Source organism: Arvicanthis niloticus, chromosome X, assembly GCF_011762505.2.
Source record: "Arvicanthis niloticus isolate mArvNil1 chromosome X, mArvNil1.pat.X, whole genome shotgun sequence".
NCBI classification, from domain to species: Eukaryota; Metazoa; Chordata; class Mammalia; order Rodentia; family Muridae; genus Arvicanthis; species Arvicanthis niloticus.
In genome coordinates, this window is record NC_047679.1 from 98,217,331 (window position 1) to 98,243,915 (window position 26,585).

At 39.3% G+C, this 26,585-nt stretch overlaps 1 protein-coding gene and 1 pseudogene across 7 annotated transcripts in view; one reads left to right on the forward strand and one right to left on the reverse strand.

Moving 5' to 3' along the window:
- The window catches only part of LOC117694800 (A-kinase anchor protein 17B), a 175,635-nt gene that overhangs the window by 7,388 nt on the left and 141,662 nt on the right, over positions 1-26,585 (reverse strand). For 3 of the 7 annotated variants that reach the window (XM_076918757.1, XM_076918758.1, XM_034485791.2), the window contains 3 exons: positions 19,999-20,100; positions 8,020-8,788; positions 3,058-3,188 (listed from right to left, as the gene is read on the reverse strand). In XM_076918757.1, the coding sequence (XP_076774872.1) occupies positions 3,058-3,188; positions 8,020-8,772 (884 nt within the window). In that variant the 5' untranslated portion in view covers positions 8,773-8,788; positions 19,999-20,100. Of the gene's footprint in view, positions 1-3,057; positions 3,189-3,834; positions 7,971-8,019; positions 8,789-11,548; positions 11,629-19,998; positions 20,101-26,585 lie in introns of those variants that run through there. The other 4 variants (XM_076918760.1, XM_076918759.1, XM_076918756.1 and 1 more) reach the window with 3 other exon arrangements.
- LOC117694226 (riboflavin kinase pseudogene) lies at positions 4,533-4,965 on the forward strand (annotated as a pseudogene).

Sequence of the window (26,585 nt, forward strand, 5' to 3'; positions counted from 1 at the left end):
ATAAAGGGTACCTTACAGACACAGAAGGAAGGACAGAAAGAAGGGAAGAGAGCTCTGGCACTTTTATGTTATGAAGAATAGGCAAGAAAATGAGCAGCAGATTCTTTTCTGAAGGCAGAAAAAAGGGCTATAGTCTGAAATCACAAAAGTAATTCTAAGATAGCTGAAAAGCTCAGAAAAACAAACAGGCTATGAAACCAGTCCACCCTGTTCCCTGGCAGGGGAGGGGAACTCGGAGTCTCAGTCATCGTGTGCCCAGGTAAAGCAGTCACAGAAGGATGCCACAGTTCTTACAAGCCTTAAATCCAGGGGGAGGATTTAGCGTGACAGTGATTGTTCCTGCATGCCAGATATACAGTAAAGACAAAATCCCCACTTCATAATTTGGAAGGTTATAGTCAGGTGTCATCTTAGTGGAAGCCTACCATTTGAGACTGGACAGGCCATGCTGAGAAGTTCAGGCAGCACATAGGTAGGCTCTGACTAGAAAAAAAAAACACTGCGATGGGTCAGCCCCACCCTTTGTGGCAAGGGATAGACTCCATCACTTACAGATAACTGTGGAGACTCAAGGCCTGGGTTAGTGGGTGGCTACCTCTCTCAGCCATGGGTTTCGGTTAGCAGGACTGAGAACTGTGAAGCTCAGGTCCAATGGACCTCTCTCAAATTTCCACAGCATTCTTCCTTTTACAGGATATGTAACGCTTTACATGATTTGAAAGTGCTGAGACCCATAAATACTTCAGTAAGGATCTCAGCTCTGTTTGCTTCCTTCCCCACTGGACAACACATTCAGAAGACATTCCTTGGCTTGGCTATTAGCCCCCCAAGGGGTATACAAACAGACATTTCTAGAGCAAGTGAGAATCTACCCAGTACACAGGCTGCAAAGTGGACAAAATGGCTCCCAATATGCGAAAAAGGGACACCCCTAAAGTGAATGTAGATCCAATGAACAACTGAGCCTTGATATGTCTGGGCTCAGTCCTTGTTTGAACAGTATGAAGACAGGAGACTTCAACTTTAACTGATCATGCCCCTCCACCTAGCCAGAAAGAAACTGTTCTGATAGGTTCTTGCTATCTACTCACTATTTAGTGTGTATGGTGTTTTGTCTGTGTGTCTGTGCATCATATGTGTGCCTGGTACCCTCAAAGGCCAGAAGAGGGGCTCATATCCCCTGGGACTGGAGTTACTGGCAACTATGAGCTACCACGTGGATCCAGAACATCTGGAAGAGGAGCCACTGCTCGTAACCACTATGCCATCTCTCCAGCCTCCATCTCTCCATTTTAAAAAGTATACACACACACACACATATACATATACATATACATATACATATACATATATATATATATATATATATATATTCTCAATGGAAAGAGAGCCTATAGAAGTAAAGCTTCTCCAACTATGTATCCAAGGGAGTTAATAATATATAAAATATATGAGGAACTTTAAACACAAACCATCAAAAATCAAATTATCCAATTAATAAGTGAACAAATACAGTAATATACAATTCTTCAAAAGAATACACATGGAAAATAAGCATATGAAACAATGTCTAATAGCCATCATCATGCAAACCAAAACTACACTAACAGCAGGATAAAGAGATAGCTCAGCAGTGACCAGTACTGGCTGCTCTTGCAGAGGACCCAGATTCACTTCCCAACACCCACATGACTCACAACTACCTGTAACTCAGCTCAAGGGGACCTGACATCCTTTTTGGCCTCCAGAGGTACTAAACATGCTCATAGTACATGTAGTCAAACACACACACAAAACCATTTTAAATGTATCTTATGATCCCATTTCACTTCTGTCAGAATGGCTATTATAAAGACAAATACCAACAAATGCTAGAAAGAATCCAGGGGCTATGGGAACTAGATAAATTCAGTTATCACCTCATGAAAATGTGGGAAGAGACAAAGGACTGTCACCTGGAACAGGAGTTAGCCTGAGGACAAAGGATTATCTAAATAGAATGTTCAGCCTGGAATTTGAGAAGGAATAGTACCTTGAAGCTCCAGAAGCTCTGGCCAAATTTCCTAGATGTGACCAGGCAAAAAAGTGAGAGACATATGGAACAGTGTTTTTTAAATGGTGGAGTTTACATAAAAGAGAAGGGGCCAGGAGGTCAAAATTGGGTTATCAGAGTCCTATAAAGCGCCAGGCAGTGGTGGTGCAGGCCTTTAATCCCAGCACTTGGGAGGCAGGGGCAGGCGGATTTCTGAGTTTGAGGCCAGCCTGGTCTACAGAGTGAGTTCCAGGACAGCCAGGGCTACACAGAGAAACCCTGTCTCGAAACAAACAAACAGAGTCCTATAAAGCTGGTATCTGTCCTTTCTTGGCAAATGTTTGGCAATGGCCTAGGTAGGCAAATAATATAGCTAGCTAGGCTGAAGCCCCAACATTGGTAAATAATGTGGTAAGACTGAAGAAAGAAAATAGAACAGCCCAAATTCACAGTAAGAATTCTGGCCAACAAGAAAAATGATGGTCCCAACAAATCCGTGAGTCCGTTACTTTGATTCTCGATCATTTTAGACATAGAAAGCTTTTCCAAGTTATTTTTTAATTTTAAATTGGTAGGCTAGGCAATATTGGCAGACTAATACAATTTCTAATTTAGTATGTCAGGGTTATTACTATAAATTTTCAGCTCATGACTATAGACCACGGATGGGATGCTTGCCTAGTAAGTATGTACAAGGCCCTGGGTTCAAACCCCAGCACTGAAAAAAAAAAAAAAGTTTCTCATTCTCTCTTAAAATCCTTTCCCCCAGACTTCTTAATCTAGGTAACCCCATTATTCTTCTTACTCATTCTCTCTACCAGGCATGCTTTGCTTTTCTGGTTTCTTGATTTTATCTATTTTATTATTTGTATTGTGTATGACTGTCTTTGATAGAGTTTTTGATCTGTGCCAAAGCCTACCCCTGCTTCCATATTATCTACCAAATCTAGCTATTCACCCAAATGAATTAGCCAAAAATCAAAAGCAAAAAAAAACTCTTCATTTTTAAAAATCAGCCCGCTTACCTTTCAGCTACTTCCTCTTCTCTCTTCTTTTCTTTTTTCCTCTCTTCCTCCAGCTCCTGTAATTTTAGCCTCTCCTGATTCCTTCTCTGTATAGCTCCTTCACTGAAATGTTTGGTTGTATCAAACATAACCTGCCCCAAATAACAAATTAAAGATTTCTTAGAAAGACTTGTCAATGGACTGGATGGATCCCAGACCAGAGAGAGGAAGCTAAGGTGATACACAGCAATTCAAAACCAAAGGAATATGAAATGCCCTCTTTGAATCTCAGCCATGATGCTCTGCTGCTTATGGGCCAAGGGCTGACTGGTACTTGTAGGCACTAGGATATTCTCTGGTAAAAACCTTTGAAATACAATTTCAAATTACCATCTTAAGTTTATACAACTAAACAAGTGTATCACAATATTTTTGGTTATTTTTTATTTAATTTTTGATAATTTCATACGTGCTTATACTGTATTGTGAATATAGTCACCTCCTTACCCTCTCTGATTACCCTCCCACTTTAACAGCCCTCCCATTTCCTTCCCAACTTATGCCCCTCCTACTTTCATGTCTTCAGTGTTTTGTGCAGGAACTTACTTTACATATGACCATGGGTAGCATCACAGGGCAGTCTAGACATAGGTCAGAAATATATTACCTCTAGTAAACCATACAATTCAACCAGATTGATCAGTTCTTGTTGTTGATGTTTTTTAAGTCAGCAGAGATAAAAATAATAAGCATGGCATGGAATGGGGTAGGCAGAAAAAAAGAGACAAGAAAACTAACCTAATGAGATATCAGATGAGCTACGTTTTATATGTTGAAATATAATGAGGAAGTGGGGTAAGGAGATCTTCTCCTAGGCTAAAAGAGGCAGATGCTGTTAGCTCATCAGTATACAGGAGGTCTGTAGTCTGATCCTCAGCACCATGAATAATAAAATAAACAGGAAAGCTAGTTATTGAAATATACACAAGAGGACTAGGAATGTAGCTCAGTGGTAGAGTGCTTGCTTGGCATTAGCAAAACCCTGGGTTGTATCCCCAGTGCTGCAGAAAGCAAATAAATAAATATACATAAAAACAATAAATTCATAGCCATGGTTCCCTTTAACACAAGTAGCTACACACACACACACACACACACACACACACACACACACGAAACAGAATATGCAAATTCATGCCAATGCCAAAGACAGGTTTAGAGGAGAATTTAGCTGTGTCTTTTCCATTGTTGGGTTAGGTCTTCAGGTGATAATCGATGTGCCTCCTAGAGAGATCCACTCGGTTCAGTGTGTGCTGATGTCTGTGCTGAAGGCCTACAGTACAACCAACCCGGAAATGCAGAATTCTTGCTTGAGTACCCCAGCTGATCCAGGGGACTGAGCTTATTGGTTCCATGGGATGTATTGATCAGGCCACAGCCCTTGCTCCCAGCAAATGGTTCGCAATAAACCTGCCAGAAGCCTGCTGAATGTCTAAAGGCTGCTGTATTTCTGCCTAGGTCAAGTGATACAAGGCTTCAGCTGTAGCTCCGAGCAGCTGGGTGTTGCCACAGCTAATTTTTCCAGAACAAATTTCCAGTTTATGTGGTCCACTGGCACTTATTATAGTTTCTCTGGTGTTGGAAGTGGGAATGCCCATAAGATGATGTTGAACACAGGCTGGAACCCATAGCGTAAGAATGTGAAAAAGTCCAGAGAATCACATATCATGTATACTTTCAAAGAGGACTTTTATGAGGAAATCCTCAATGTGGCCATTGTTGCCTACCTTGGTCCCCAAAATAACTTTGATTCATTAGTACCACTTCTTTCAGTAACTCATGAGATTGAAGAAACAACTAAATGACTAGATTTACCAGAACATTTTCTTCCAGGTTTCTAAAGACAAAATTATGAATGGCCATGGATGAAAAATGACCTTATTTCTTCATGCACTGTTTCCTAGTATTTCGCTGTTCATAAACTATGTAGTCTCATCTTGATTGTATTTTTAAAGGCAAACATTTTTCTATAGCTGTGAATTAAACAATACGATGTAGTTACTCTACTGTGCTTCCGTTGCTAAGATCAATGCATCCTACTGTAGTAGTGAAATATTCATTTCAAATTAAGAGGTTATTAATGCAGTAAGTTAGTTAAAATGAATCACTAGAAATATAGCTAAGTGCATTATAATGGAAATAGGATGATGTACACAAAAACCAAATCAATGATTTGAGACAAGAACCAAAAATCTTATGGGAAAATACTAGCATACTTGTATAGCATATGTTACTGAGCAGAGAAAGCTTGCAAAGTAAATGTATTAACAGAAGTTTGATAATTCATGCCTTGCCCAAGGAGGAAAACCAGACTCTTTTTTGCTATCTTGTGCATTAATATATTGTTGCAGGCATGAGGAGTTTTATGAATTTTGTTTTACTGATTTCCCATGTGAGGACAGTTTATTGTGCTGTCTCTGTGTCTGTGTGGTGCGTCCTCAATTCCAAGTGGCCTAGATTCCCTCTGCCTATCAGGGTTTTTTGTTTGTTTGTTAAAGATGGTGTTTTTCTGTCCCACAGATCCCGCTTTTCTCTGTGTGGTCTATAATACATCTTTCTCCTTTTCAAAGCAGTAGCTATTCTTTTCCTTCAATACCGTTCTTGTCTTTGGTTCTTTCTGGCTTGAAAAGGCTGTTAGTTTTTCCCATTAGAAATGGCCTGAAATTGTACATTTAAGAGACTGCATCTATCCTGTTCTATTCCATCACAATAGGAATCGTGACTAAGTGTGTGCCTGTATTGCACTCTTAGGGTTTTGCAGGATTTAAATGAGAACACAGGCCAGGTGTGGTGACACCTGCGTGAAAATCTAGCAGTTAGGAGGGTAAGGCAGGAGGATCTTAAGCTTGAGGCTAGAGTTAAGCTACAACAGAGTGAGTTTCAACCACCCCATCTCAAAACAAAATAATTAAAACTAAAGTTAAATAAATGCATAAATGAAATAAGCATCCATTTGCATGTACCAGTTTCTTAATACAAAGTGCTTATTTTTCCCTAAACTTACTAATAATCAATTAAACTATGAAACAATTAGAAGAGTTTTTTAAATATATGATTATATGTTTCAGAGCAACACTAAGCTATCCTGGGGGTACACACCCAATATAATTTAATGCTAGACTAGAGGGGCCTTTTTGTATTTGAGATATAGAGTTTTAGTTAAATACCTTGTATTTTTCCTCCTATTAACTATAACTTTTAGTCAATTGGGTCCTTTGGTTTGTATAAGCAGAAAGTTAGAATCTTGAGATATTAAGGAATTTCCATTACAGATCTCTCTGGGCCTGTCAAAGAGTTCCCTATATTCTTGCTCATTTGGGCAACAGATTTTCTGGTGGAGAGTGAAGTATAAAGAAGGTAAGTTTTAAAGATACCCCATTGTAAATCATTTCTGAGATGCGGGAATTAATTATAAGTACTGTGGAAATAAGCACTTATAAAGCCTATAGAAGAATATTAAAACTGTCAGAACAGGAATGAAGTAATGGAGACATTTGGGTGGATTTATATACACAATATATATGCAAATATACTATAAACAGACTATGTATATGTGCATGTGTGTTTTGCATCTATGTATTTTAAATATAAAAGAAGTGGAAAAGCAACAAACTGCATTATCATAAGTTCAAACACTAAAACATATAACAATTCACTCAAATTTCTCCACAGAACCTAGGGCTTTGTGGATGCTAGGCAAACACAAACTCAGTTACATCCACTGTACTATGTTCTTGGAGACTTGAGTCTTAGAGAGTCCAAGCTGTTCTTGAATTCCCAATCCTCCTGCTTCTGTATCATAAGAGCTGACATAAAAGACACACACTGCCATACCTAATTAAAAATATAGTATTTAATGTTGTAAATCCCGTATCGAAAAGAAGGCTCAATTATTAGTGGCTTTGTGTGACAAACCCTGAATGGATAAAGCAGCTTTATGTTTGTTAGTAACTATGTTCTCATTTAGTGTGTGGCACTTTTTTAAAATTTTATTTTAGTGTAGTTTAGTTTATGTGAATGGGTATTTTGCTTGCATGTATATCTGTGTACCACCTGCATGTCTGGTAACCATGGAGACCAGAGGAGAACTTCCGATGCCCTGGAACTGTATTATAAACATTTGTGAGCCACCATGTTGGGTACTGGGAACCAAACCTTGATCTTTGATCCTTGATCCTCGATCCTCTGCAAGATGTTGAGATGTGTCTCCAGCTCCCGTGTTTTGATATTTTATTGGCACCTTATATTTTGCTAAATAGCCATTGCTTTTTTTGAAAAAAAAAAAGTATATTGTTTAGGTATTAGCTAATTATGTATATTTTCAAAGTTTTTATATTCTGCTTATATGTTATAGAAAAATTACAATAGTTCCATTTTTGATAAGTCTCAATGTTTCCAGGCCTTGAAATAAATCTTGATGAGTGTAAATAAAACAAGAAGATGACCAAAGCAATCCCAGACAATGAAGTAGCATGCCTATATAGATCAGCTGGTTTTGAAAGCAAAGGATACAGGCCTTTAGGATTGATTCAAGGGAATGAGGGAGAGATGTGCCCTCCTTGTGATTTCAGACTTCATGGCTCCCTCTCACAGCAACTGTCAAGTACAACCAGCATAGGAAATAGTTCCGTGGGAGGCATGAGTAATCCTTTAATGAACTCACAAAGCTTGGGCAGAGACCCAGATGGCACGAACCACCACTTTAAAATCACAGCCAGTGGCCTACCTGATTTCAGAAGCTTGGGTATTCACATTAAGATTGTGTTTCTTCCTAAACATACATGTATAAATGATAGCATGCATCTCTGCATCACTGATTGATCAGAGCCTAGTGGAATCTAAAGACATTTAATTTAGATGCTTCTTTCCAACACGGCCCAGGATCAGTGGAACAGTGAAAACTGAAGTCCGGATCCTTCTTACCTTAATATTACATGCCAGAGCTTTGCCATCATCTCCTTTAAGCATCAGCTTCATTCCTCGAAGGGATTCCATGGCTTTTATAAAGTCAGTTGACTCCTGGTATTGTATAAAGGCTTCAAATGTTTGCAAGCCAAAGTTAAAACCCCCAAAGCTCCCACCTGTCATCACTTCTCTGTAGGGGTCAAGCATGGGGATATCCACATTCTTGATCTTCCCAAAACTCTCAAAGACCACTCGAAGGATCTCTTCACAGGGTTTCTCTCCACTGGAACCTTTAGGTGCAAACCACTTACAGGGCAAGCCTTCAAAATAGATAGAATCAGGGCTCTTATCATGGTCTTGTTCTTCAGCTCCCTCAATCACTGAGGCCGATTTCTCTTTGGGGAAGTGTTCCCACTCTCCCTGGGCATCTGTCGCTACTACTTTTAAGTCTGTTTTCAAACCATTGAGCTTGATGATCTTCCCGTGTAACTTGGCTTTCAGGATCTGAACCAAACTTCGTGTTTCAGCCTCACCCTCAAATCGGATGAAGTCTTTTGTACTCTTGGAGAGTCGCACTGTGGTGAACTGGTCAGGGCAAATCAGACTTTTCAGTTGGTCAAGAACTTCCCAGTTAGAAAAGGGCCTCACAGGTTCTATACATTCTGGGAGCAACACGTTGATCATTAATTTTGCTATAGGCTTGAGGTAGAGGTGCTGAGCAGCACAGAGCTCTGTTGCCTCAGAGTTATCATAAACCACTGTGACTGTCATGGTGTCCTCACACCACCTTAGAGGACAAAAGAGAAAAATTTAATACAGATGGAGCAAAACACAGATTGGGACTGTGAAATGACATTACCATTGCTAGTCTTAGATCCAACTGATAGAGGGAAAATATACTAAGCGTAGAATTAACACAGTACCTTACAGCTCTTGAAACTAATAAGCAATTATAATAGGGTTATAGGATACAAGGTTAACCAAAACAGCCAATGGTGTGCCTGTATGCCAACAACAAAGTTGAATTAGATATTTAAAGCCTGAAGCCAACCCAGGTATAGTGGCTCCTGCCTGCAATCCCGGAACTCAAGAAACAGAGGCACTTGGATTGCTATCACTTTGAGTCCACCTTGACCTAAATAGTTCCAGATTATCCTGAATTACAAAATGAGACCCTGTCTAAACTTCCCCTTTCCCCCAACAACAACAGCAGGAAAACTCATGGTGCATTTACATTAGCACCAAATCCATGAAGTGATTAGGCAGCAATCTAACAAAAATAAGCATAAGATCTACACAAAAGAAACTACAAAACTCTGATATAAAATACCACTCTGATATAAAATACCAAAGAACTAAGTATGTGCAGTAAAGATATAAGAAGGCTCGGCATGTCAATTCTTTCTCACCAAATCTGTATGTTAAACATAACCCCAATAGAAATCTCGACAAGTTATTTTCTGGATCAAATTTAAATTCTAAGGCCCACACATGGTGGCCCACACCTTTAACTCAAGCATTCTGGAGGCAAAAGCAGGCAGAACTCTGCAAGTTCAAGGCCAGCCTGGTTTACACAGATGGTTCTAGGCCAGCTAGGGCTATATAATGAGACCCTGCCTCAAAAATAAAAAAAAAAAAAATTAAAAAAACCTCTAAGTTTTACACAAAAAGACAAAGACCTAAAATAACCAACTTAGTATTGAAGGATGGGGGGGGGGAGGGTGTTAGAATGATACTCTCTGACTTCAAAAGTAATCTAACACCATAGTCATTAAGATAAGATGGTACATATCAAAGAAAAGACAAGTAAATATATGGAACACAATAGAAAGCTCAGAAATAGATTCACGTGAAGTCTATGAATGTATGAAGAAGTTAGCCAAGGTAATCTTTTCAATGACTAATGCTGGAACAATACACATCTAATCTAAATATGGGCCAAAATGAGCTGGAAAGATGGATCATATATTAAGAACATGCACTGCTCTTGCAGAGGACCAAAGTTCAGTTGGCTCAAAATGGATTGTAACTCCACCTCCAGGTAATATTACACCCCCCTCTGGCCTACACAAGCAACTATACTCCTTCATACATATCATCACACATGCTCACGAATAACTAATAACAATTTTTTAAATGAGCCTGTTGCAGGATATTTGATCACTCTGTGAACCCTGAGATTGTATTATTTATTGGAAAAACCTGTTTCTAGTTGTGGTGTGGCTTAGCCATTAGCACACACATTTAATACCTCTGGCTGGAATACAGACATGCCCTTATTACACACCTTTAATCCCAAACAATGAAGGTAAAGTTAATTGTAGAAAGAATCACCCATGTTTGAAAGTGATGTCTAATTGAATGACAAACAAAGTGACAAATTTTCCTACCATGTGTATGGCCCTAAGTTTGATTTCAACAACAACAGAAAAATGGACAAAAGATCTTAACAGACATCTCCCCTAAATTATACTGATGGAAAAATAATTTCAAATAGTGCCTCTCATAGATTAATTTAAAAGTCTAGGTTACATTCTTTTAAAAGCTTAATGGAGATTAATTTCTAAATTCTTTTAGTACAGATCATTTTTTGTGATGTCAGAAAATAAACCAAAGCCCTTGCACATGCAAGACTAGCCTTTACCACTGAAATACATTCCAGCCCTTAGATTTGATATTCAGAAATCATCAAAATGATCTAGAATCAAGAATTCTTTAGAGAAAAAAATGAATTACTATAAAATATAACCTGATTTTCCCAAGAAGACCTGATTGTCAATATTTAACAGTTTTATTTTATTACTTTATGTGTAAGGGTATTTTGCCTACATGTATATCTGTTGCACCATGTGTGGGCAGTACCCATGGATCCCAGAAGATACAGTAAAATCCCCTGCAACTGAAGTTACAAACAGTTGTGAGCCATCATGTAGGTCCTGAGAATCAAATGTGGGTATTCTGGAAAAGCAGGCAGTCCTTTAATAGGAACCAATTCTCCAGCATTGTCAGTCATTTTGACCTCTGAAAATATTAGCTAAGGTAATTAAGAAACAGAAAGGAGGTAAATATCCAGTGGGTAGGGAGGAAGTCAAATCACCCATTTTCACATAACATTATCTGATATATAAAAGGCCTAAAGACTCTACCAAAATATTTTAGAATTGATTGACAAGTTACAGAATACAAAATCAATATACCAAAGTTAGCCCTGAGGGCTAAAGAGATGGCTCAGCAACTCAGAACACTTGCTGCTCTTGTTGAGGACCAGGGAGGTTGGTTCTCAGCAGCTACATAGCAGCTCACAACCATCTGCAACTCCAGTAACAGGGGATCTGATGCCACTTTCTGGCCTCCACTAAAACCAGGTATGCATGTGGTACACAGACATACATGTATGCAAAACACTCATACACACAAAATCAAAAATAAATATTAATCTTCTTTCTTTATTTTTGAGATAAGGGCTCAGTATGCAGGCCAGGCTGGCCTGGAATTCATTGTGTAGACCATAACTGGCTTTGAACTACTTGAACACATAGAGACCCACCTGCTGCTGCCTCCTGAGTGCTGGGATTAAAGACATATACCAACACATCTGTTGTATATTCCTATACAACAGTGAACAAACTGAAAAAGAAATCAAGAAGATGAATTCATTTGTAACACCTATAAAGATACCTAGACATTAATTTAACCATAGAGGTTAAAGCACTCTAAATCAAATCTGTAAAAGACTGATGAAAGAAATTGAAATACACACATAAGTACACAGAGATAGATAGATAGATAGATAGATAGATAGATAGATAGATAGATAGATAGATAGATGATAGATAGATAGTCAGCCACAGCCTGGAATGCTCCTGGACTGGAAGAATTCATATTCTTGACATAGCTATACTGTTCAACATAATCTATAGATTTAATAAAGCATCCATCAAAATATCAACAACATCTTTTGCAGAAACAAAGAGGAAACACTCATAAAACTTGTATAGAACTGCAAAAAATCCTGCCAAAGTAATTCTGAGCAAAATCTAACATAACAAAGCTGGAGACATAATAATATCTGATTTCAAAACATGTTATATAAAACTACTGTAGCGAAAATAGCATGCTACTAGCATAAAAAGCAGACACATTGACAAATACAACAGAATAAACAACCCATAAATAACTGATTTTTTTTAAAGGCACCAAAGATACATTGGAGAAAGTCTCTTCTACAAATGGTGCTTGGATATTACTACATATAGTAGGATGTATATCAGGGTCTTCAAAACACTGGAAACAGAACTAAAGCTAGAATATGACACAGACGTCTCCTTGTCCAAGGAAATAAAGTCAGTATGTCAAGAAGATGTCATCACTGTCATGCTCACTGCAGCATTATTCACGATGGTCAAGGTATGGAATTAACTTGGCTGCTCATAGAATAGAGGATAGATGCAGAATATTCAATATATAAACACAAAGGAATATTATCAAGCTCTAAAAAGAATGAAATCCTGTCATTTCCACAACTAGGAAGAACTAGGAAATATTATGTTAAATGAAATAAGCCAGAAATACAAGGAAGCTAAAATACTTACTTTTATAGAGAGTAGAATGGTACTTAGCATAGGCAGAGAAGAATAGAGGAAGAGGGACTGGAGAGAAGGTGGTTAGTGTAGAGTTGACTAGCCAAGATACAGAACAGTAGGGCAACTATAGAGAAGAAACATTAATTGTACATTTCAAAATACCCAGTAGATCAGGCTTTAAATATTCTCCACCCAAAGAAATGATGCATGTCTGAGGAGATGGACATATCATACTCTAATTTAATCTTGACACATTGCATGCATATATTGCAATGTCAAATTATGTCCTTTGAATGCATATAATTGTACTTTTAGCTTTCAAGTTATGTGCCAATTAATTTCTTTAACTTTTAAAATGCCCCCTTTCAAATCATCACAACTCAGATTCTTAAATTCCAATTTTCCGAAGACAGCAATAACAAAAACAGTTGTTCTGACCCCTTCTCTAGTCATAGACTTTAGATCTTAAAATTAAATGCATTTGGATATTTCTTTTTCAATTACTTTATGGGAATAGAAAGCTAATTTTTAATCCTTACTTAAAAATCTGTCAAGGGCCTAGTGCATAGCAAGTAATCGGATTTCTGCATATATCATAGTTTCAGTGCTACAGCAATGTCATGGGAAACTATTGTAACACCTGGTACACAGTTGCAAACAATCAATTCCATTGTGGCACCTGGTGTTAAAGGATGCCTCAGACTAGACTGGGGGGAGCAGAGAAAGAGACAGATACAGAGAAACAGGGAGGCGACAGAGTGACAGACACATAGAGAAACAGAAACAGAGAGGCAGAGAGATGGAGAGGAGGAGGGAGACAGGAGGAAGGGAGAGAGAGATCATAAAGTTGAGTGGTTAGGGACAAGGGGAGGATCTGGAAGGAGTTGGAGTTGGGAAACATAATCAAAATGTATTGCATGAAAAGATTTTTAAATAAAAAACTAAGGAAAATAAACAAGGAGGGGGAAGAAAGAACAAGGGAAGATGAAATGACAAAAAGGAGGAAGGAAGGAAGAAAGGAAGAGAGAGAGGTGAATTTACTGATAAGATGGAGTATCCATGATAGTTTTTAGAGGAAAAACATTGCAGAATAATTAATATTTTCAAAAATGAGGTATAATAAACTAAGAATAATGTAAACACATGTGTATGTCTACAAACACTCATACAGATAGTTTGAAAATATATACATCAAATCGTTAGCAATATTTCCTCTAAAAAGTGGGCTGGAAGTAGAGGAAAATAACTTCCCCCCTTTTTCCTTGCATACTTCATCTACTTATTATTTGTTTATTCATTCAGTTGTGCTAGAAATGGAACCCAGAACCTCATATGTGTTAAACAAGCAACCTCTCACAGAGAGGTTACCGAGAAGCAATTGACAACTGCAGACACAAACTTATCTAGGAAAGGGTCACGACAAATGAATACAACAGTCCCCTTTCTACCTGCAATGTAGCACTCTATGTGCCATGACTAGCATCTGATTTCAGAATTGAAGGTTATATGAGTCATGACTGAAGCCTGGGAGATTGGAATAAAATACTTAGAAACCAAGGGTCACATGGCAGCTGCGCTACTAGCTATATCACAGGTTCTGTGGGTGCTTTTTAGAAAACTGCTTTATTGCTTTGGGTTGGAAATGTAGCACAGTGGTAGAAAACTTGTCTAGCATGCAGCCAGCCCTGGGTTCCATCCTCAGTACCAGGAAAATATAGACTACTTTATAGCAACATGACTGATGTATAATATGTATAATATCTATTTTATAACATAAACTGAACAAATGTCAACAGTGCACATTTTAGTAAGTCTTGACACATGTATACACACCTTCAGAAAAACCATCACCATGATCACAATAGTGAAAACAACCATTATTTTCACAAATTTTCTTGTGCCTTTTTGTAATCCTCCTGCCTTTGGCAATCACTCAGCTATCTGCAAAGCATTTAATTCACAACCTGTTTAAGAATAGGTATTTCTAAAAAAAATTTATATATTAATATGCTAACAAGTGCTTTCTTCTAAACCAGAATACTTTCCCAGTTTCAAGATGAGACAATCTTATTTAATTAAATCTGTTAGAGAACCCTATAACATTCTTTAAAATGGGTCTATAAACATTTTTAGTTTTCTCTTCACATGGTCTCTGTTTTTTAAAAAATATAATCTCTATTTTATGTGAGGATTTTTTTAAAAAGGATTTATTATTTATAGTGTTCTACCTGCATGCCAGAAGAGGGCACCAGATCTCATTACAGATACTTGTGAACCACCATACGGTTGTGAAAATTTAACTCAGGACCTCTGGAAGAGCAGCCAGTGTTCTTAACCTCTGAGCCATCTCTCCAGCCCCTGTCCCTTTTTTTGAGACAAGGTTTTTCTGTGTAGTCCTGGATGTCCTGGAACTTGCTCTGTAGACCAGAATGTTCTGGAACTGGGAGATCTGCCTTTCTTGCCTCCGGAGTGTTGAAATCAAAGGCCACCACACCCAGCTTAATGATCTCTATTTTTAACCCTGTTTAAATAAAATAAAGATGTGAATATATATATATATATATATATATATATATATATATATATATATATATATATATATTAGAGTTTGTTATATATTAACCAAAATACAGATACAAGTGGAATTTGGCTTCCAATATTGTGTTTAACCAGGTTGTACTTCTGAATATTCTAGGATTAACTGACCACTTGTCAAACACATTTAAGGTTGGCTCAACAAGCTGAAATCCATGCTTGGTACTGTTAACTGAGCCAAGAAACTGTAGCTGAGTAGATCATAGTACTTGGGACTTACTAATGTTTGCTAAATCAACATAGTAATAAACTGCCTCCTAAGTTCTTACCTATAAAGGTAAGATCCTTATAGTAATCTATCCATAGATTACTGCATCTCTCAACCCTCATCAGAGAAGCTTCTTTGTGCAGCGGATGCTGATTAATGCACAGAGCTACAAGAAGTTAACATGCAAGGAAGAGACTGGTGGTACATCTATATCATACCCCCTCCTACCAAGGCTCAGAAATTGTCGTGGAAGATGAATGGAAAGATTGTAAGAGCTAGCAGTAGTGGATGTCTACAGTGAGACCATATTTTCTATACATGACAGCTCTATTGCACTCCTGAACTCACACTCTGTGTGAAAGCACAGAGAAAAGCTGCACAAGTCAGACAAACTCCCAGTGCAGAATAGGAAGGTGGTCAGTTAGCCATCATTAGCTCCCTTAGCTGAGGAGCTAATAGCAATTGATAGCTTCTAAGAGAGGTCAAGTCAGTTTCCTGATGAGATGTGGCCTCTGAGAGGCTAGTCAAAAGGTGGTCCTATACCCATGCACATACTGACAGCACTGAGACGACGCAGTTAATTTATTAAAAATGCATGAAGTTGGAAGGGAATGTTGATGGGAGATTTGGGGGAAGAAGTCAGAGGGGAAATGCATGGAGGATAAAGGTGGATTCGATGATTTACCTTTTAAAATACACAAATTAAATTTAAAAATAAATCACGTGTTGAACAGACACAAGACACCTTGCTTCATTTGGCAGTGGCAGTAGAATGAATTACCACTGGTCTCAGCCTTTTCATCGATCACTGTTATGTTCATAGACCAATTTACTCAAAAAGCTTTAAGAGTCTAGTAGAAACCACATCCTCATTGTCTCCAAGATCTCATGTTAATACCATAAGATAATATACAGTACAACTTTAAAAGTTCTCTAGTGTTTTTTCTTAAAATCCCAAATGCTTAAAAGTTCAAGGTCTCTTTTCTGTGGACTCTCTTAAAATTAAAGACAAGAACTTACTCCAAAAAGGAAGAACCAGTGCACTGGAGCAAATCATAATTAAGGAAGAGTAAAAAGCCACAGTGTAGCTCAATGGCTGACAACTGGGACTCCATCTTCTGGACTTCCAAAGGGTTTGGATAACCTCACTTCAGCTCTGGTAACACACACCTTGACTCATAGGCTTAGACAGGCTCTACTTCACACAGTCCACTGTCCTTGGTGGATATCCTATGATCCTGAAATCTCTAATATCCTGGGTTCTCTGCTGCATCTGAGGCTTCACCTTTACCAATGACCTCTCAGAACCTTTCTGGGATAACTCCAAACCTGCCACAAGGTATCAAGCCTCAACTGTTCTCCATGGCCCATTTATGCCTTCAAACCAGAACCACATAGGTGACCGTTACACACTGACAAGTTCAACTGCCGGCTTGAGATGCCAACATGGCTCCTCAACATGGCCTTTGTGTTCTGACTGTGAGAAAATACTTCCCAGAAGATTTCACCTTGAGTGTGCTCATCTCTTATTACCCACAACTGATTCTTCAGCCCCAGCTGATTCACACTCATTGTCTCAGTGAAACATGAGATTTCACCTTAGTGGTGCTATTCACCTGTTAATCATAGCTGACTCTTCAGCCTCAGCTGACCAACAATCACAGATTCTTCATCCAAAATATAACACAAACGGCCTCAATAGTCTTTGCTTCCTTCTGAAAAGATACAATCCAAGCCTCCATTGTCTGCATGTCTCTATCTTCTAAGCTACCAATAAAACAGTCATTAAGTTCTGAATACTCAATGGTTTGGGTTTTTTTTTTTTTTTTTTTTTTTTTTAGGTTTAAAGTGCCCAAATCCTCTTCAATCCTCTAACAAAATAGTCCAAAGGCATAAAAAGCCTTATTGAAACCAACATCACTCCCGGTACAAATATCTGTTCTAGTTTGCTTTCCTGTTGCTCTGAGAAATCACTGACCATAAACAACTTGGGGAGAAAAGGGTGTATTTGGCTGCTATTTCCAGGTCACAGTCTATCATTGAACAAAATCAAGGCAGGAACTTAAACCAGCTGTGTAATGTCTTTATTTGTGAGCTAATTAGAATGAAATAATTTTATTAATGGCCCATATATTAAAATATATGTTTGCTCCACAGTGCTTATGCAGCATGCATTCTACCAGTATCCTGTTGTTGTTGTTTGTTTTGTTTTTTTTTTTTTGAAACAGGGTTTTTCCACATAGTCCTGGTTGTCCTAGAATCTGCTAATATAGACAAGGCTGGTCTCAAACACAAGGCCATGTGCCTGCCTCCACCTCCCAAGTGCTGGGATTAAAGGCATGCATCACCACAGCTGGCTTTACCAGTTTTGTGTGTCCAGAGCTGTATTGGAATATTGCACACAACATGCTTCCAACGTCAGAAAGTTTCTGGGAGATTCCCAGGAAACATGGCTGCTTCCTCTACTCATCAAGTAAGTCATCTGCCCTCTCACCATCTGCTTTTGCCTGCTTCTCTACCTAGTAGCAAAGCTGGCTAGATAACAGCAGAATACGAACTTAGGGATAAGGAAACAGACTAGAGATGTTCACAGCCCCAAACCACGTTTTTAAATAGCAAGGTCAACTCAAGAAGTCCTGCAGAGTTGACATCTAAAGTCACTGTAATACTTTCTCTCGTTTCAGGACAGAGTAGAGAAATTCATCAGCTACTTCATGGATTTATTTATTTATTTATTTAGTGAAATTGGTTTTGAAAGATTAAAAGCAATTTGTCATAGGAACAGTACCCATCATCAGCCACCAGTTGTTTTTTCTCACTCCCCAGCATTTGCAGTCAGAATATCAGCAAGGACATTGGAATGAAGGACATGCAAAAAGTAACAGGAAAAAAAATGGGACACTCGACGCAACTCAAGTCTTCTCTGAAAGCAGCCCTGTGTTGCCTTTCTTGCTTCTCCAGGCTTTGGAACTTTAAGGTTGTCATTTTGAAAGCATCTAAGACATAAAATTCTACCAACACATTATGGAAGTCAACAGGGCAGCCAACATTTATTTTGGTCAAACCGACCTAGCCAATGGCCAATCTTCTGGCAAATATAGACTCTCCAGAAAGTCTTATCAAATACAAATATTCCAGAGCTCTTCAGTGAAGATGCTCACACACGTATCTGGGCACATCATTAACCTAAACATCATTTCAAAACCAACACTGACCATGTGCTCAGATCTTTGAATAACATCAAAATCACATCATTAAACTAAGCAGCATTCAGCTTTGCAATAATAGCTGATTTATGACCTTTTGTGAAATTCCCAAATTCTAATGGCCTGAAGAACTCATATAAGACCCTGAGGCTTTCTGGACAGAAAAGAAGGGGATTATAGAGACCCAATAGCCATTCAGACATGACAGATTGGCATCAATGAAATACTAAGAGAAAATCTTTTGGCTTGTTATCCCAGCGATCAGGAGGTGGACACAGAAGGATTGCTAGTTTAAGGCCAGCATAGGATATATAACAAGATGCTGTCTCAAAGCCAAAACCCAAACAAAAGGGAGTAGGAGGACATGGGAAAGGAGGAAACCTAGGAAAGGAGAAAAACACACTCATTAACTTATCTCAGTACACATTAATTTCCTGTTTTCCTTATGCACAAAGCCCTGGGTCCCATCCCCAGCACCATATAAACCAGGCATGGTGGGCATAGACCTGGAATTCCAGCACTCAGGAGATAGAGACAGGAAGGCTAGAAGTTCAAGGCCATCCTTGAATACAGAGAGAATCTAAGGCCATTTGAGGCCATCCTGGGATACATACCACTATGTCTCAAAAAACAACCAATAAGCCGGGCAGTGGTGGTGCACGCCTTTAATCCCAGCACTTGGGAGGCAGAGGCAGGTGGATTTCTGAGTTCAAGGCCAGCCTGGTCTACAGAGTGAGTTCTAGGACAGCCAGGGCTATACAGAGAAACCCTGTCTCAAAAAAAAAAAACAACCAATAAACAAATAAATAAGCAAACAAATAAATAAATAAAGTTTTTTACATGGCTGCATGCTACCTTGTTATAATCGGTGAACCCATGATAGCAAGGAAGGAAGATAGTTTAAAACTATATGCACAAAGCAGCTGTCAGACCTGTCTGACAAGTCCTTTAGTCTTTTTTTTATCCCCTTCTTTAGCACTTTATTGGGAAACACCTTTTCTCAACACCTACAGCCAAGAAAGCTGCTGTCTATCTTGGATTTCATTTACCATGTTGCTGCAGACTTACTACTTTCTCTTATTCACATGGGAAAAAAAGGCCATCATGGACTTAAAGAGATATGGCTGAGTATCTGCCAGGCTCTTGCTTCACCCCTTGAATAATCTGAATATTATTCGTGGGAAATGCTTATCCCAACACTGCTAGTGTTTTACAGCTCATAGCTTTGGTCTGAAAAGTACCAGCAAAATTCCTGTCTACCAGTCGCCACCTACAGGGGAAAAGCCACCTTTACACCAGAGTGTACTCAATGGGTTTCTGAGAGCTTGTCTCCCAACCTTTCTAAAACCCCAAGGTGAATTTATTCAAATCCAAGTCTCGTGGAATAGGATATATTACCCAATACCTTATGCAGAAAATGCGTCAAAGAAGAAAATATCACAAAGGCCACGATTCATGGGAACTCTTCATGGCGAGCACTGTGCTGTGGCATCCTAAGCAAGGGACACTGTCAGAGAGAAACAGGGACAAAGTCAAAAATGAAAGCACTGATTTGACACATAAGAAACACAACCGTTTATCATGTTTACCATGGACAGCTTATAAGGTTTACACAGTTGTACTTACACATCGCCCACTTACACATCCAAAAGTTGCATCTTCTTTATTAACAATTCCAGATACTGATGTGTGAAAATTATATACAGGGAGATTCTATATGGAGATTAATATCCTAATTATCTTTGACTGTCAACTTGCTATATAACCTAGAATCATTTGAGAGGAAAACCTTAATTGAGGAATTGCCTAGATTATACTCATGTCAGGGTTTGTCTCGATTACTAATTGATGCAGGAGGGAGGGCCCAGCCCACTGCAAGCAGCACCATCCCTAGGCAACAGGGCTTGTGTTACATGAGAAAGCACGGACTTATGGGTGAGTTAGCAAGCAATATTCACTTATGGTTTTTGTTTCACACTCCTGCCTTGGGATGCTGCCTTAACTTCTCTCAATAATAGATTGCAACCAGGCAGTATAAGCCAAATAAACCCTTTCCTCCTCTAAGTTGCTGCCTGTCATAGTGTCTTACCAAAGCAACAGAATAAAACCAGAATGGTTAGCTATTCCTTCTCTTTAGGGATTTGTGTGTGTGTGTTTCTTTTCCCTGATAGAATCTCCCTATGTAGCCCTAGTTAGCCTGGAATTCACTAGGCAACCCAGATGGCTGTGAGCTCACCATCCTCCTGCCTCACCCTTGTAACCTATTGGAATTGCAGGCCAGAGCCATTAGGCCTGGCTCCATTTCTTTTCCTAAAAGGACACACTACCCCCTTTTAAACGAGTGTTACTCTAGACTATTATTATGAGAATGTACACTTAGCATGAAAAGCTCTGTATAGAGCTTTCAAAGATTGTTTCTTCAAAATATACTATGTCAAAGGTCAGGAATAATCATATCTGGCTCATTACCTATTGTCAAATTGGTCTCCTAGAACAATAAGGCAAAAAATCCCTGTGCACCCTGCTCACACTGGACCATTATCGTTTTAGGTGTGATGTCTATGCTAGTATATTTTGACACCCCCAAAGCACCTTTAATTTGCATTTAATTTTATGTGGGCTCAAGCTCTGACAACCTGAGATTCATATTCATCTGCCTATTCATTGTCTCCAGTGAAATTTTTCCTTGGCATCTCAGCAAAACAAGAGCACCCTAACTCCTAATTCCCATCCCCCAATCCTGCCCTCCACTTCACACCAACTCCTTCCCACCCAATAATTTTCATTTTCCTAAGTATAGGAGCCTCCATCCAGGGCATCAGGCTGAAAGCCAAGGAGTTAGCTAGCCCTCCCTCCTCCATTTCAATCCCTTCACCTTGAGTATATATTCCAAACCCATTTCCCATTTGCTGCTACTCCCTAGGCCTAATCTTCTACCACCCTAACCTGAATCATTTTGGAAGCTTCCTAACTAGCCTTTCTTCTTCTACCCTTACCCTAGATGAGTGCCAACGTGATTTAAGACAAAAAAAAATCACATTTTGTTTTAGACAGGAATGCACATCATAGCCCAGGCTGGCCTATAATTCATAATGTAACTCAGGCTGTCCTCAGACTCACAGCAATCCTCCTGCTCACAGCAATGCCTCTTGAGTGCTGAGATGAATGAACACTGAGAGTAACTCAGGCGTACATACCAATCACCTACTCCATTAGACACACTGAGAGCTGTAGTGGTGTGTTGTAATGAGCTCACCCTTGAAGAACTGAGTCAAAAAGAGACAGAAATTAGCACAAATAACTGGAAACTGATGTGTGTGCCACCATGCCTGACTTAAAACCCTAAGCCACATCATGTCAGATATCTGCTCAAAACCCTCCAGTGGCTTCCAACCATGCCTTAAAGGAAATATAAACTTCTTACCTTTGAAATGTGGCTTCTGCCTGCTTCTGTCAATTCATTCCACCTCCTTGTCCCCCCTGAATGTCCTCACCACCTCAGTCCCATTGGCCTCTTTACTGGACACAAGACATTAGGCACATTGCTTATGGCTTTGCCTGGCCCCTTTGCTTTTCCAATTTGACTCAAATGTCTAGTCTACTACTCAGAGATGCTATCTCTGAACAGTTAAAAGAGCACTATTCTCATAACATCAAAGCCACCTAATCAAAATGTATATTTATCAACTTGTGTTTGTAACCCCTTTCCTTCATCCCCTCAATTTTAAGTTTCATAAGAACAGGGAATGTATGTCTGCTTCACCAGTATTACTGCAGAGCCTAGAACAGCTGGAAGGCAGGAGAAACTCAATAGGGCCAAAGCTAAATTAAACAGCGACTTTGCCTGACAACTTCTTTCCAAAGGTATTACTTCTGTATTTAGAATCTCACACCAGCATCTCAAGGCCAATGGTGCAATAGTAATGCAAGCTAGCATGCTTTTTTTTAAGACTAGAGCTATTAACACTAATGAACAATGAGAGTAACTCAGGTGTACCTACCAATCACCTATTCCATTAGACTGATTGGGAGCTGTAGTGATATGTTATAATGAGCTCACCCTCGAAGAATTGAGTCAAAAAAAAAACATAGAAATTAGGACAAGTGCCTGGAAACTGATGCAGAAAACGGCATAAGAGGACTAGAACACTTTGCAACACAGCTTAGCAATGATGCTATTAACATGTCTCCACATGAAATGCTAGATGGCTTGAGAATGTGCTTTGTAGGTTTTAAATGTGCCGCTATTGTTCCCTTCAAGAGCAATGGTATGTGCAGAAGAACAATTATTGTTGTCATAACAATTGCACTAGGAGGGCATATCATCACCATTTGGTAAGCAGGGGCCACTAATGCTAAATGCCCTACAGTTCCTGGACAGACTTGTATACTGTTGTCCAATGCTAACACAGAAATGGCTTATGACTAGCTAGAACACAGAGTGCTTATGAGTAGTCTAGGAAGATGGTCCCATGGGTAAAGCACACAAGTGGCAACAACACAAGTGCAAGGATATGAGTTCAGATCCCCATAACCCATGTATGCCTGGACACAGTACCATGTGTCTACAACCCCAATACTCCTATGGTGAGGTGGGAGATAGAGGCAAGAGACTCCTCAAAAGCTCAAGGACCAGCTAGTCTGACAAATGCAATACTCAATAACATGAGACTGTCTTAAAACAAGGTAGAAGTGAGGACTGATACCCAAGGCTGTCTTCAGACTGCCACATGTGTGCTGTGGCATGCATGTACTCTCCTCTCACACACATGAACATATACAAACATCATACACACACACACACAAGACTTCAATGCTTTCCAGGATTTCTGGGTTAATAATTTTAGCATGCTATTCTTTAAAATATTTTGGGTTTTGGGGGAGGGGGAAATCATAATATAATTACATCATTCCCCCTTTCTCTTCTCTCCTTCAAAGTAGCATGATATTTTTTAATTGTTTTTCTTCTGTTTTTTTTTTTACCCTGAACTATTTTTTTTTAACATTTTGACCCAGATCCTCTATTCATTCAGTATGCAGCAGAGAGAAAACTGATGTCTAAGAAAAGAATAAAGATTCAACAGAATGTGTCATAATATAACAGGCTTTCAGTCCCAGGCCCGAGAAAAGACGCTGCCTAGAGAAGATGCTCGGTTTCTGGCAGGCAGCTCTTCCATGATGCTATCTGCAGCACGCCAGCATGCCAGGATTATGTTCATTTCACATGGATAGTGCTGAGGGAAGTTGGCTGACAATTTCCTGATTGCACAGTAAGGCAAAAAGGTAATCTTGAATTGGTATCTTCTAGGTGGGGCTTGGTTCCCTTGATCGAGCGTCCAGAGACTCCAGAGCCATGAGAAAGAAGGTGCAGAGACTAAATTGAAAGAAGCAGTACTCAGCTGCCCCAGCTAAAGGAGTTCATTCTGTGAAGCTCAGTGTTGTGTGTATAAAACCGCCCAGACCTTCTAGACTTTCGAGATAAGCTAAGGATCTTGGTTTTTTACTGAGATCTTCAGCTTTTCAGTGCTGACATCCCCCCAATTCAATTGCTTTCTCAAGTAGTATAGGCTGCTGGGCATGGTAGCTTACACCCTTAATCCCTATACTGAAAGTCAGAAGCAGATAGATCTCTGTGAATTCAAAACCAGCCTGGTCTATATGTCAACACCCTGTCTCAAAAATAAAAATAAAAAAACAGAAATCAAATCATATAGGCTAAAGCCTATTCGTTAGGGGCTGGCTTTCACACAAGGCTCCTAGCTTCCTTTTCCTATACAGTAGATCCAAGAATCTGTTCGGTTGCATGCATTTGGTACTCCCTAGGGGTCTAGAGATATCAAAAACAATAATTAAGTACGCTCACACCTGAACAAGATCCTGAAAAAAAAAAAGGAGGAGAGACACATAGGCCCAGGGACCTAGGGAAGTCACACCATTCTTTACTGTTGTCATATTGTTTCTTGCTCAATTATGAACATGCCAGGCTGAAGATAAGGCTCAGTGAGTAAATAAAGCATTTCCCATGCAAGTGTGAGGACCTGAGTTACACATCTCCAGAACCCACACCAAGCGGGGTGTGGCAGCACATGTCAGTAATTCCAGTGTACCTGCAGTGAGATAAACCTGGCAGCTCTCGGGCTAACTAGCCTGGCTTGCCCAAGATGAAACAACAAAAAGACCCTATCTCAAACAAGGTGGAGGTGAGGACAGATAACTGAGGTCCTCTGGGCGCCACACATTTATTGTGACATGTGCACATGCACACACATTCAGGACAAATAATTTCTTAGCCTCAATTTATTACATCAAATCACAAATTCTCCTTAAGGCACTAAAAACAAGACCCTCCCCACCTCAGCACCCCTAATGTGTATCATATCTGTATGCTTATGTCCCCAGTTGAACCAGTCTTCCCTGAGGTCTTCCAAAGATGAAGATCCCCTGGCCAAATATCCCCTCTCATACAAACCTTACCCACCCTTCAAAGTTTTCTTCATGGAACCTTTACAGTGGCAGAAAAAAAAAATCAACAACCCAAATGCCTTCAAGTTCAAATAGCCCTGGTTTTAAATGCCATCAAGTATCTCGGGGATTTTCCTGGGTCTGTTACCTGTTTGAACTGTAGAAGATCCATGTAGAATATCCCTTGTCCAAAATGTTTGAGATCATAACTGTCTCTATATAAGGAGATATCTTGAGAGTGAAATGCAGGTAGAAACACAGAGCTCATTCATGTTTCACAGCATGTTTTATGCATAGCCTCAAAGTAATTTTATACAATATTTTTAATGCAGCTTCCATTTACAGCAGCCCATCACATGAGGGCATATGTGGACATTTCCACTTGTGGCATCAGGGCAGTGTTCAAAAGACTCCAGATTTTGGAGTGTTTTAGATTTCCAATTTTTGGATTTGAGATACTCAACCTCAAATAGTGACTAGTACCTAACTTACAGGAGTTTCCTCTTTCTCATCTTTTAGGTGTATTAAGACAGGGTCTTATGCAGCTCAGCTAGCCTCCAATGTAGCCAAGAAGGATCTTAATCCTTCTGTCTCTATCTGAATGCTGGAATAATAAGCAGGAGCTAGCATGCCCAGTCTTTCTGTGTGTGTGTGCACGTGTGTGTGTGTGCGCGTGTGTGTGTGTGTGTGTGTGTGTGTACGTGTGTGTGTGTGTGTGTGTGAGAGAGAGAGAGAGAGAGAGAGAGAGAGAGAGAGAGAGAGAGATTTTGAAGAATCACATGAAATGAGCAAATACTTAGCCCCAAGTAAGCATTCAATTAATATAAGCCATTGTTGTTGTTGCTGCTGCTGCTGCTGCTACTACTCCTTCTCAATTTTCACTGGACTTCCTTAACATGTTCCAGTCCTTATACTGTCTCTTCTGAGAAATACCCCCTATATTCCATGCAGTTCACGTTTGCTTCAACTGTAACCTGCCTCCACCAGCAACTAAGCTTTTAAGCTTCTTAAAAGGCCAGGAATATGTTGGAAAGAACAACAAAATCTGTAGACCTGAATGGAGATTGAATCTGAATTCCTAAACTACTACCAACAACAAAACTCTTCTCTCAATTACTCACAGCTAATGGCTTCTGAGGGAGGAAGAGTCAGTTTTTGTTAAGGGCCCAGCACGCTGCAGTGGACGGTCCCCAACCCATGAATATAAGGCAGCACAAATTAGACTCTATGCGTTATTTTTTTTTTAAAGAGAACATGGTATTAGGGGGGTCTGAGAAGAATTCGGGGGACTGACAGGGGTAAATATGATTAAAATACTTCATATACATGTATAAAATGCTCAAAGGATTAATAAAATATTATTTCTTTAATAGGATTTTATAAGTAAAATTAGAGTAAGATTGCTTTTCCATTCTGAAAAACAAAAGTTCCTTTCTCTGGTAAAGGGAGGGGTACATGCTAGGAAAATAAAGGCATAGCTAAGAGCTTCTCTCTCTCTCTCTCTCTCTCTCTCTCTCTCTCTCTCTCTCA